The sequence below is a fragment of the Diabrotica virgifera genome, chromosome 6, assembly GCF_917563875.1.
Source record: "Diabrotica virgifera virgifera chromosome 6, PGI_DIABVI_V3a".
NCBI classification, from domain to species: domain Eukaryota; kingdom Metazoa; phylum Arthropoda; class Insecta; order Coleoptera; family Chrysomelidae; genus Diabrotica; species Diabrotica virgifera.
This window is the reverse complement of record NC_065448.1, coordinates 99048291-99062308: the sequence shown is the minus strand read 5'-3', so window position 1 is coordinate 99062308 and position 14018 is coordinate 99048291. Positions and strand designations below refer to the sequence as shown.

At 34.4% G+C, this 14018-nt stretch overlaps 1 protein-coding gene across 1 annotated transcript; it reads right to left on the bottom strand.

Annotated features, from left to right (window-relative positions):
- Window positions 1–8336: 8336 nt before the first annotated feature.
- On the bottom strand, window positions 8337–13268 carry LOC126886128 (uncharacterized). The gene is made up of 2 exons (XM_050652973.1): window positions 12563–13268; window positions 8337–8545 (listed from the first exon to the last, which is right to left on the bottom strand). Exons 1-2 carry the CDS (start codon window positions 13266–13268, stop codon window positions 8337–8339), a joined length of 915 nt encoding a protein of 304 aa, XP_050508930.1.
- Between the last annotated feature and the right edge of the window lie 750 nt (window positions 13269–14018).

Genomic DNA, 14018 nt, shown 5'->3' with positions numbered 1-14018 from the left:
ATTTTCAAAATCTCAGGAGGTGTAACAAAAGAAAGTATTCCACCTGTTGTCAATCTGGTGGTATGGAAACGATATTTATTGTCGTTTTCTGTGCTACTTCGATTGATAACTTACTTTGGTACAGTCGGAAAAATGAAAGAATACCCATGAACGAACATATAAAACACGCTGTATTTTCCTGTCACCGTGTCACAAAGAAAATTGTCCAGTGCAAGTACATGTAACAATAATTATTACATGTACTTGCGCTGGCCAATTTTTTGTGTGACACGGTGACAGGAAAATACAGCGTGTTTTATATGTTCGTTCATGGGTATTCTTTCATTTTTCCTACTGTATGTTAATACTATCTCAGCTCACCCAAAGAATATTAAGAGTATCCAAAAATAAATTAACAATTTTCACGGTAAATTTATGGACAGATTCTCAAGTAGCCCTTTCATGGGTCAAAGGTCATCCTTCGCGCTGGACGACTTTCGTTCAAAACAGAGTAACTCATATCCAGCAGATGACAAGTAACTTTCAGTGGCGGCACGTCAAGTCTCAATTTAATTCAGCTCATATGTTAAGTCACAAACCATACATACTCATAGACGTTTCACGACCATGTTAATCTTTCGGATCGAATTAACGCCATCTCTTGATTGGAATGGGAACTAAATTGACAAATTTTAGTTACGTGAGAATTTCAAATTATAAATTTTGCTGGATTTTTGATGAAATTTCGCAGGAAATTAAAACAACAGAAAGACAATTCAATGTTTTATTCCATATTTTACTGAAAACTTTAAATATTCCAATTTGTTTTCAAAATGCTAAACACTACTGCTATGTGTCACGTGAAAGCACTGATGTGTATCGAGTTGAATGAAAATTTTTGAAAGAATCTTGTAGGATGATTGTTTAGATAAATATTACCTTATAATCTTTTACAAACTTCCAAAAATATATAGGTCCGAAATGTTGATGACATACTTGTCTATTGGAATAAACTGTTTCAGGATCCATTATATTGTTTTTTAATGTGGAGAAACACAACATGGGATAATCAATGTAAACTAAAAATTCTACTCATAAAAACGGAGAAGAGGTTAATACACTTGATTAAAATTGTGATTAAATCTAATTAAAAACGTAACACCACTATAATAAAATAATTAAGCCACAATCTGTAAAATAAAAAGTAAATAAATTAATTTAATTGTCAACTGTCAGTTGTTAAATATGACAAGAGAATTGACTGACAGCGACATCTCTGGATTGGAATGGTAACTAATTTGCTGTCTTGACCTTGACAATTTACGTGAAACGTCTATGAGTATGTATGGTTTGTGTGTTAAGTCGTGGTAACTTTGATAAAAAATTACACGATCTTTGGTTCCATGGCCCACCGTTTTTACATAACCACGTAATAGAATACGATAAAATTAGTGCATTCTCCGAGATTTCTGATCCTCCCGAGCAACGAAAAGCTGCATTAACCTCCCTTCAAGTTACAGAAAATTTCTGGCAACCCACTCTCGAAAGATTCTCTTCTCTCACTCGCCTAAGACGCACCTTTGCTTACTGCCTTAGGTTTATAAACAATTGTAAGCCCCAAAGCTCTAAGCTTGCTGGAAATATCTCCGTTGACGAATTATATAAGGCAGATTTGACTATAGTAAAAATAGTTCAAAATTAAGTCTTATCAAGGGAGGTTTTAGCCCTAAAGAATTAAAAAGAATTGAAAAATAGTAGTATCTCCTTTCTCTCTCCATTCTTAAATGAAAATCAATTACTACGAGTAGGTTGAAGACTAGCCAATGCATATATATCCCCTATTCTCAAAATCACCCCCTCTTACTCCCCCAAAAGCATCACTATGTGAATTTACTTATTAAATTTGAACATTTAAGATTATTTCACGCCGGCGCCCGAGCCGTACTCTCTAATTTGGGTCTTAGGTATTGGCCCATCAAAGATTTGAATCAGATAAAATTTATTATTCACTCCTGCATTACTTGTTCTAGACTTAAAGGTAAACATTGTACCCAGGCCATTGGTAACTTGCCCCTGAACGCTCAGCTATTGTTAGGCCCTTCCTTAATACGGGAATTGATATGGGAGGCCCGTTCTCCGTAAATCACGTTTACGCTCCTCTGTAATTCACAAAAGTTATGTAGCCCTATTTGTATGTATGAATACAAAGGCCATTCACTTGGAGTTGGTAACTGACCTTTCCACTGATGCCTTTTTGGCCGCTCTTGAAAGATCTGTTGCCCCTAGGGGCACCCCGGTTGCCATCTTCAGTGATAATGGCACTAATTTTGTAGGAGCGAACAATGCTCTTCACGAAGTTTATACCTTTTATCAGAAAAGCTCAAACTCCATTGCCGACTCTCTTTCCAACAAAAGCATCCAATGGAAATTCATACCCCCTAACAGCCCGCACTGGGGTGGCCTGTGGGAAGCTGGCATAAAATCCACTAAATTCCACCTCAGATGAATAGTAGGAAACCTATATTTAAACTTTGCCCAATGTTTAACAGTCCTTGCCGAAAGGGAGGCAATTTTAAATTCTCGTCCCTTGTCCCCCTCTCTACTGATCTAGATGATCTCACTTGTTTGACACCCGGGCATTTTTTTAATCGGTGAGCCACTCACCTGTATTCCAGAAGTCAACGCCACCCTTCTTCCTAACAATAAACTGTCATTCTGGCAGTTATGCTGTATGATAAAACAAAATTTCTGGAACAGATTTTCCACAGAATATCTAAATTTACTCCAAAATAAACCCAAAAGTGGCACCAAACACAACCCAATCTGTTAAAGACTTGTTAGTTTTGATTAAGAATGATCACCTACCCCCTCTAAAGTGGAAACTAGCCAGGATTTTGGAAGTGTTTCCCGGATCTGACGGTAAAGTCAGGGTAGTAAGAGTCAAAACTCAGGACGAGGAATATACTCGCCCTTGTAAAGATCTGCCCCCTTCCCATTGACAATAAAAATTTGGTTTCGTCGTCTCCGGGGGGGAGAGGATGTTGTAATTAGTAATAAGATTTTTATTTTATTTCCGCGGCTATAATTCCGCTGTAGCTTTAATACAAATTTGTAACAGAATTCCAGATGTAGTACTTAAAAAATAGGTCAATTTTTATAGCCGCTAGCAAGCAAGAGATTCAATCACGCACAATAGCTACTAAGTACGCACATTCAACTCAACAAACTCACACCGACAACGCCAACGAGCGCTCTTAGATTTTGGGGGCTATGCTGTATCCTTTACGTAAAGTGATTACGTACATGTGTTAAGTTCAGAATTACGTACATCAGATTACAGTCGTCAAAACATAAGTGTATAAAGTGGTATGCTGTATCAAAAAAATTACGTATCATGTTATTTAGGGTTCTGTCATGTCCTGACTGTCATTTAATTCATGTTAACCCAACTTTTTGCTTGTTTTTAAGTTTAATGTTTATATTTTGAAAAGATGAATTTTGTAAATCGGTTATTTATGTACTTAAATGCTGTGGCAGAAAGACATAATTTAAATCTAGAGTGACTTCAGTTACGAGACAACCAGTAATCCGTTTTTATGAGATATTTCAGTGCCAAAAACTATTACTGTGATATAAAATTAAATAAAACATTGTAATTACTACTAGATTAACAATCTTATATTTTTTATGTTTAGTGATAATGTTTAAAATTTAATGGACTAAGCTCATGTTGTAAGTTTTTATGCTTCTTTAATACAATGCTTTTTTGTCTTAATTTCATTGTATTTACTGAGAAAAGAATTATAAATTTATTTTAGACTTGATGAAACAAATAAATTTTGCGAAAGCTTGATATTAATACATTCACTGACACAACTACATATGAAGTCACTCCTTAAGAAGATGTGACTACATGTGAAGTGTGTCCGTTAATGTGTCTACAGAGTTTTTTTTTATTCTGCCCCTTAACTTAATGACTGCAACCTCAAAATACAGATAACAGACACTAAGAATTCAGCTTTTTCACCCATTTAGTGAAGATGTTTTGTTTACAAATCAACATTATCAGTTTATCTACATTTCTGTATGCTATACCGCTATACCTACTAGAGGTGTATGCTAGCTTGGGAAAAGATCACTACAGGAGCAATGCAACCAATTTGTGACAATAATGTTAGAAGATCCTAACGATTCCAGAGCAACAACTAACACATCCAAGGAGGAAGCTACAGCTACCCGAGGAAAGGAATGCGGAATGTTTCAAACAATCAATGTTTAGAGTTTTTCAAACAAGGAAAGGTTAACGCAGACCTATTCTAATTTGGCTATACTGTACTGATGATAGCTAATGAGTCAGAGACATGTGTCTGTCTTCACATAGTATATCTTAAACATACTGTATTTTTTCCATCCTTGTTGCGAGACGTGCTGATATATACTTCCTACTTGATTTTACTGTCAACTCGCACTGACCATGAGGAAGTGGTTCAAGCACTTCAAAAAATAAAGGAATCGGGATATTCCTGGGGAAATGTGGAAGCCATTAGAAGAGGCAGGAATAAGTTGGCTAATACGTTTATTTAATAGAATTATGGAAGTTGGACAAATGCTAAACGAATGAAGAAGCAGTATATTTGTACCCGTTTATAAAAACAAAAAAAAATACAATAATGAACAAACTACAGTCATAAAACTACTTAGACACTTCATGAAAATATGGGAGAGGCACAGTAAGTACTCAGTTCTTATTTATACTCATTAGTTTTGGATCAGTAAACAAGGGAACTGCATAGACCTGGATAATGCGTACCAAAAAAAAGTTGATTAATAGCTAGCTGAAAATTATTTGTTAATAGATTAACAGTGTCTAGTCAGACAAACTTTGATGTATGGGAACAGGGGAAGTATTAATTGTGGAATAAGTTAAAAATTTGGAACGTCAGACTTTGAATACGTTTTATGTATTTTGTCGGACAGAACTTCCAATTGATTTGTTTCCATTTCATTACTCTCATGCAAAAATCAGACTGGTGTTTATCACCAACTGGGCATTTTAATGAGTGGAACAAGAAGAACATGTCAAATGACAGGAATCATGTTGGTTAGTAATATCAGTCTGCTTTTTGCATGAGAGTTTAATGAAAAGGTAACAAATCAATTGGATGTTCTGTCTGACAAAATACACATGACTTTTAGTAATCTACGTTCCAAATTTTTAAACTGTTCCACAATTAAAACTTCCAGTGTTTGCGTACATTAAAGTTTGTCTGACTAGACACCGTTAAGCTATAGGGCTTTTCATTCACAGTCATTTGTTTCGAGCTTCTGTCATATGCCGTATAATCCGTGTATAGGGCTTTTCATCGATTGTCATTTGTTTCGAGCTTCTGTCATGTGTCATATTATATTAATATATCTACGTCATATGTCTTTGGTTTGTATCATTGGTATATGCCAATAACGTATGACGTAGATATATTAATATTATGTGACACATGACAGAAGCTCGAAACAAATGACTGTGAATGAAAAGCCCTATATTAATATTATATAACATATGACAGGAACTCGAAACAAATGACAATTGATGAAAAGCCCTATTAGCAAATTTTCAGCTTGCTATTAATCAACTTTTTTTTGGTACGTGGGATCCAGGCCTAGCAGGGTAAGGGTGCACTCACTAAGGAGACCAAAGGATGGTATCCTCTCCTAGAACAGAGTATCCTACTACTCTTCATTATCGTGAACGATCTCATCGCATTTAACATAATGCATCGGGCGATCCATGATATGGTACGAGGGATACCAGGGAGCGAGGGTCGGCGCCTCGTTGTGAGCACAACTTTACATTTCCTGGTACTTACTGTATCCTGATGATGTAGTGTTAGTAGGAAATAGTGAAAGCTACTTAGAACAAAAACAAAAATTCATTTTATGATATAATATATTGAAGTACTAAACAACTAAAAAATCACTTAAAAATTAAACACTAAACCAATTAAACTAAAAATCAAATAAAGTCTATCACACAAACAACTTGGTTTCACAAATAAAAATAACAATATTTATTAATATAACATAAACATTTTCACATAACCAAACTAAACGGCAAGTAATTTTTGTTTAGAAAAGTTTAAAATTACGTTTACGCGTGCGTTTACCTAAAAGAAATTACATACGAAGGTAGGCAACCCCTTGGATATCATTGATACAGCATACCGATTTTACACACAAGATTACAGCCTGTAATTCGAGTTTACCGTACGTAATCAGTTTACGTAAATGATACAGCATAGCCCCCTTTGTCACTCCGCTGTAATATTAGTTGAACGACGTTCTACACCTTCGGCAAAGAATTAAGGATATGGATGAAATTTTAGTATGTTATAATTTACTTAAAAAAACTAAGACTTGATTTTTTAAAAATTGTTTTACCGTGCCCTTTAATTACTATTAAGAGTCAAAGTTAAGTTTTAACATGGGCTCTTATGGGAATTTTTAAAAAGTTAATAACTTTTGACCCAAATTTACGATTTTTAATTATTTGCGCTTAAATGAAAGGTGTTTTTGTAAGGAATAACATATTAAAAAATTAGGATTGTTTACCGTACCATTTACTTTTAATTTATTTATTATAATTAATTCCGTAATTTCCGTAATTTATTATAATTTATCTTTATAAATTATTCAATATTGAAACATATGATTTGAGTATTATCCAACTTTCGCTTGCATATAAGTTTCCCCCTTTCCTCTGAGAGGCATACCCCGCAACGAAGGTGTAGAACGTCGTTAAGTTTATGTAGTGCTATATTTTTGTGTAGTTTTTAATAATAAAGTTCACCCTAGTACCAAAACCAGTGTTTAAGTATAGTAGAAGTGTGGTCGTCCTCTCTGTATTACCAAACTTCGTCTGCTCCGATGGGAAAAGGGCGTGCCAAGAAATATCGAAGGAAGAATTACAAAAGCCGAACACCAGGTACATTTAAAGCATCCTACTACCCCACACTTGAGGTATCGAGTCTTTAAAATTTAGGACAATTTCTTCATTTTCAATAAACAACATTTTATTTTGAAGATCTGTGACAAACTTTTTCTGCATAATATCCATCCCAAGAACGCATTCATCTTTAATATCAGCTACAAGAAACAGGTGTTTTATCAAGGTGTTACCAATCTGTATGGTTGCCGTTATTTCTCCATGAATTGGAATAGTGTGACCTGAAGCTGTCTCAAGAACTAAGTTTGTTTTAGTTGTCTGTAGTTTTCTCTTCAGAAGTCCGCTGTGAATAAACGATATTGTTGCACCGGTATCAATAATAAAGGTACATTTTTGATTGTCAACGTGGCCCTTGAGTAATAAATTCTGTTCATTTTTGTTAAAGGTATAACTGCGAATTTGGGGACTTCTATTAGATACAGCCGACGCCCGCCCCTTAGTGTCGACTTTTATTCGTTTCCCTGGTCATTGCTTGGATATCTGTAGTCAGTTGTGGGAGATCGATTCCTTATGATACCTATCTCTACTAGTATTTCTTGTAGGACTATATGATGGGCTTCTGGATGTCGATCTAGGCAACCTTGTGACCTCGGTATTTGGTTCTTTACTTGACTTGAGATCTTGAAATCTTTTTGCCGCTTCAAACTCCTGAGCTGAGATTAGTGCTCCATTTAGTGTGTTGTGGTGTTGTAATCGGAGAGCCTGCTGCATTTCGATATCATGTAGTCCATCTATGAAAGCCTGTATCCGGATTTGTTCTAGAAAATCCTTAGGTGCTTGAGGGTATGCTAAATGCAATAATCTTTTTATATCGGCTTCGAACTATTGCAAGCTGTCGTTAGGTTTTTGATATCTAACTCTCAGTTGACTCTGGGAAACCTGCTTTAGATGCTGCTGACCATACCTTGTCTCTAAAGCTTGTACGAGTGACATATAACTAACTGCATCCTGGGGGAAGAAATTGTAAAACGGTTGCTGTTTGTCCTCTAAGTCATGATACTATAATAAAGAGATAGTATTTTCCTGTAGCACAAATACGTCCGAGTTCGCGCATTGATGACTTAACTGGAGACCGGAAGTTGAATTTGAATTCTTGTTAAAGTTAAATGGGATTTGTATGCATTATGTGATGAAATTACCCAATCAGAAAAATAACATTAAACTTCAATGTAGTCGAAAAACATTTAGTGTCGAGATTCCAGTCAAAGTAACTGTCAAAAATAAAATATAAAATACAACCGCGAACAATTCAAAGTAATCGGACATTACGAATGATTACGAACCATTACGAACTTGTCGGTCTCCAGTTACGTCACGACTTCCGGATGTGCAATATATTATCTTGTTATTTATAGTATCATGCTCTAAGTGACACTACCAAAGAAGCAGCCATTTCTTTCTCGGTCCATCCATTTGCTCTGGCTGCAGCTTCAAATTGGAACCAATAGGTTTCCCGTGCTGTTTGGCCATCGAACGTAGGTAGTTTCAAAATTTTGGTTGTTCTACTTGCACCTGGTTCAACTATGGAATTTGATGAAGCTGTCGGTTCTGATTCGATATTAGTTACTGAAATAATATTAGACAAGGAAGATTGGGTAATATTTTTTCTTTGTAACTCAACTATCTGTCTGTCTAAACTAGATTTTAAAATGTTGTTTTGTTGTTCTAAATTGACTAAGTAATTTTGTTGCTGTTCTAACTGTCTGTCTTAACTAGATTTTAAATTATTTTGTTGTTGTTCTAAATTGACTAAGGAATTTTGTTGCTGCTGTATTTTATTGTCTTAAGAGTTTTGTTTTTTATCTAATGTATTTATTCTATTATTAATTTGGCTTACCTCTAATTAAAAATTTTCATGTATTTGGGTTAAACTATTTATCATTTCTACCTCTACTTTTCTACACATCCTCCTCTTCTTGTCTAAGCTTCTCCTTCGCCTCTCTACGTTACTGCTTTTCCTCTTTCTCTTCTTGCCTACGTTTCTCTTCATCTTCTTTCATTTTTATAAACCATGCTGGGGGTCCGGACGTATCCATTTCTTTGTTAAATTTTGTAGCTCTCGTATTAACCATTCAAAACTGTAGTATCTCTTCAATCCCACTGCTGTCGCCATATGTTACAAATTCTTGAAAGTAACTTTATTCAAACTGCTATACAATATTACAAACTTTAACAAACTGATAACTGTCGACTTCTAAATCTGAATTACAACTGTTATTAAAATGACAAACACGTATGTATATATAGATTTTCTGACGTTCTAGACGTCACTAGACATTTCTGGGTTATTCCATGACATCTAGAAAATTCTCGTAGGTGACTACTTCTTCTTTCACGTCAAAGGACTTTTTCTATGTAGGATCAATCCACGGAATTGTCGTAAAATATTCGAAGCAGTTTAGATTTGTACTGCGGTGACGCAACCATTTAGGAGGCATAGTTCATAAATCAGCCTTAAGGCGAGCCGTAATAATTAAATATATATGTAATAATGAAAACCTTGAGAATTAAAGGTTTTAATAAACTAAAATTGTACATACATTATGATTGACAAACTGTGATATAATGATATGACAATGACATGACATTGACATGAGTGAATGACATAATGACAATAATAACAATAATAGTTATGCAGAAAGGAACACCACATTCATCCACGCTGTTAGTTTCTGACATAATCTTGTAAATGGGAAGGAGGCTTTCTTATTCGCTTTTGCAATATCAGTTCTGGGGGAACTGAAGTTGAAGTAGTTGGACCGTCACCAGGAGCAGAAAAAGGTTGTTGAAGTTGACTATCTATGGTATTAATTTCTTCTACACTGTTCAATGGTTCCATGTTTTGATTTATCATGGGGGACTGGTTTTCTACATGTTTTTCATTATCTTCAATAGTTGCCTCATCTACTGCCAAAAGGGAAGTATTTCCTCTCGGAGCTAAGTGTCGGACCGATACTGTGGTTTCATTTCCATTTGGTAATCTGACATGTGCATAGTCTGAATTTGCTTCTAGGAGTTGGACTTCTTCCACCAGAGGTTCATATTTCGAATTTCTAACATGTTTCTTGAGGAAAACAGTTCCAGGAGTACTAAGCCAAGTTGGAATAGATGTACCATTTGTTGATCTTCTGGGATGATTAAACATACGTTCGTGTGGAGTACAGTTAGTAGAGGTACACAGTAAAGATCTAATTGAATGTAAAGAATCAGGTAGTACATCTTGCCATTGGTTTATGTGAAGATTTCTAGATTTAATTGCTAGTTGAACTGTTTTCCAAATGATACCATTATATCTTTCACATTGTCCATTTCCTTGAGGGTTGTATGGAGTTGTATGACTGGAAGCAACACCATGACTTGTTAGGAATGATTTTACCTCAGCAGACAAGAATGAAGATCCTCTATCGCTGTGAATATATGCAGGAGTTCCGAAAGTAGTAAACAACTCAGTTAAACAACTGATGACTGTTGAAGATGATAAATTTGAGCATGGGAATGCAAATGGAAACCTTGAATATTCATCTACAATATTCAGCAGATATTTATTTTGATTGTTAGATGGTAAAGGTCCTTTAAAGTCTATATTCAGTCTGTCAAAAGGTGCTGTAGCCTTAATCAAAGTGCTTTTGTTTTTGTAAAATGTTGGTTTAATTTCAGCACAGATTGGACAAGAAGAGATAGTTCGTTTGACATCTTCTAAAGAATAAGGTAGATTTTTACATCGTATCCAGTGATAGAATCTGGTTATTCCAGGATGACACATTGTGTTATGTAAATTGAATAAATTTTTATCTGACATAGTGGGGTGAATAGCAGCAGATATTCTTGAAAGAGTATCCGCAACAATGTTTTGATTCCCAGGTCTGTAAATAATTTCAAATTTATAGCAGGACAGTTCTATACGCCAACGCATTATTTTCTCATTTTTAATTTTAGATGTTGATTTTAAGTCAAACATAAAAGCAACTGACCTTTGGTCTGTAATAATTTTAAAGTGTCGGCCCATAAGATAGTGTCTCCATTTTCTTATGGATTCCACAATTGCATAAGCTTCTTTTTCAACACTTGAATGATTATGTTCTGTTTTTGAAAGTGTTCTTGAATAAAATGCTACTGGTTTTCCTTGTTGTGTAAGTTGAGCTCCAATGGCAAATTCGGAGGCATCTGTTTCAACTGTAAATATTTCATTTTCATCAACAGAAGTGACTACTGCTTCTACAATGTCCTGTTTCAGCTTTTCAAAGGCATATATTTGAGTTTGATTTAAGGGAAATTCTTTGATATTGACAATAGGATGTATCTTTTCCGAAAATTTGTGTATGAATTTTGAATAGTGGGCGAACATTCCTTGAATTCTTCTTAATGAAGTGATATTTGTTGGTACTGGTAAATTGATAAGGGGTTGCAGTCTTTCAGCATCTGGTTTTATAGTTTTCTTTTCAATAGTATATCCAAGTATATTAATTTGAGTCATGCAGAATTTCGATTTTTCATCGTTTAAAATTAATTTATATTTCCTTGCGATTTCCATAAAGTTTTGTAGATTCTTGTCATGTTGTTCTTTTGTTGTTCCACAAATAGTGACATCATCTAGGAATGCAAATGTATCTGTTAATCTTTCATTCTCTATTATGTTGTTAATCGTTCTTTGAAAACATGCTACTCCATTGGTGACACCAAATGGAATTCTTGTAAACTGATAGAGGTTGCCACATGCTTCAAATCCAGTATAGATTTTCTCATGTTCTAGTATGGGAATTTGATGATAAGCACTTCGTAAATCGATTGAACTAAAGTATTCATATTGAGAAATTTTATTTACTAAAATTTCGAGATTTGGTAAAGGGTAGGCATCTAGTTCAGTAAATTTATTAATAGTTAAAGAATAATCGACAACCATACGTTTTTTATGATTTGTATTACTAGTAACTAGTACTTGTGCTCTCCATGGAGAATTGCTTGCTTCAATAATATTTTCTTTCAATAATTTTTGAATTTCAGTGTCTATGAATTTGGAATCTTCAAAGGAATAGCGTCTTGATTTTACGGCGATAGGTTTGCAGTTTCCTGTTAAATGGGCAAACAGTGGGTATGGTTTTACAATTGCTGTTGTTAGATTACAGATTGAAATTGGAGGTTTCTTACCATCAAAATTGAACTGCACTCCAGAATGTTTATTAAGGATATCATGACCAATTATGACATCTGAGCATAGGTTTTCTAGAACATAAAGTTTAAAATTTTTATAGGTATGTTCAGATATTTTTAGGTTAACAATGCAAAAGCCGCAAACTGGAGAGTTTAAAGATGAGGAAGCCATTTGTACATTTAAATTTGTAGGGAATATTTGTAGTTGATTTTGAATGGCAATACTATTTGAAATGTAACTGTCTGTACTACCAGTATCTACTAGAGCTTCAACCTCAGAATTATTTACATGAATTTTTATTATAGCTTTTGATAAACAGGACGGAGAAGCAGCAGATAGCATTCCAACTAAAGCAGCAGATGTTTTGTTATGAACATGTGATTTTTGTTTTTGATTCTTACTTTTACAGACTTGCTCAAAATGTCCGAATTTACCACAAGAGCATTGGTGATTTTTAGCAGGACATCTATCTCTAGTATGGCGACTTTTTCCACAAAACCAGCATTTTGAAAAGGTAGCTGCGCTAGTCGAGTTGTTTTGATCAGTTTCGTGTGCAGTATTCTGAAGGGTGTTATCAGTAGTAATAGAATTTACAATAGAATTTGACATAATATATGAATCTGATTGTTGTTGGGCCATTTCTAAAGCTCTGGCTGAATTATATGCTTGATCTAATGTTAAAGTGGCGCTTTCAAGTAGTCTTTGCCTAATATTTGAAGCACTTAAACCTCGAATAAAAGAGTCCCTGATGTAATCGTCTTTATTTCTATCAGCAGACACTGCTTGAAAATTGCAATCCTTACTTAAGTGTTTTAAGATTAGTAAATATTGATCAATGGACTCACCCACTTGTTGCTTTCGTGTAGATAATGTGTGCCGGGCAAATATTTCACTCTTTTGTTTTATGTATAGTTTTTCTAAGGTAGCAGTTGCATCAGTGTAGGTGGTACATTCACCTATAGCTTCATATACTACAGGATTTACATAATTCACCAATAAATTCAGTTTATCTTTGTCTTCAGAAACATTAGCTGCTTCTAGAAAGTTTTGAAAGGTTCTCTTCCAGTGTGTCCAGAGTTGTGTTGCATTTGTTGAATTGGAATCGATGTCTAGTCGATCAGGCTTGAGTAGTTTATCCATTGTTGAATAAATTTTAGTTTATTAAATTGTAATAATGAAAACCTTGAGAATTAAAGGTTTTAATAAACTAAAATTGTACATACATTATGATTGACAAACTGTGATATAATGATATGACAATGACATGACATTGACATGAGTGAATGACATAATGACAATAATAACAATAATAGTTATGCAGAAAGGAACACCACAATATACAAGCATAATATAGAGGGTGTTTCATTAAGCATTGTCCATTTTGTGACTGGAGAAACCTTAGCACAAAATACGAAGATTTAACCCAAAACACTTAAATAAAATATTCTTCCTTACCGAGATACAGAGTGTTTTATTACATAATGTTCTAAAATGATTTTATCCCATTGTTAAAGCACCTTTTAATATTATTTGTTTAAACTTGACACACAGTTTACACATGTTAGGATACTTTAACTAGTGTTAAGAGATAGATTTCGGCTGTTACCAGAGGCGTGCTGTAGGGATATATACTTTCTTTTCACCCCTTTTTTCCCCTTACAATCTACGCCACTGTCGTAACAATCATTTCAGCATGTTTTTTTGATTCTTCGTTATATACCCCTGTATTAATCTCTCACCAATATAATGCCTGTCATTTGACATGTTCTACGTGTCTGACTTATTAAAATGCACAACATATTTATCGGACAAACATTTTTTCATATATTTTATAAAGTTTGCTATTGAATAAACTTAAAAACAACCAGCTAGTTTTCACAATCATAAGCT

What these genes read in the sequence shown, in the direction of transcription:
- LOC126886128 (XM_050652973.1), bottom strand. Translation starts at nt 13,268, where the DNA reads ATGGATAAACTACTCAAGCCTGATCGACTAGACATCGATTCCAATTCA. An exon ending in AAATCACCAATGCTCTTGTG is followed by an intron (nt 8,546 to 12,562) that starts GTAAATTCGGAC and finishes ATATTATTTCAG; the next exon opens with TAACTAATATCGAATCAGAA.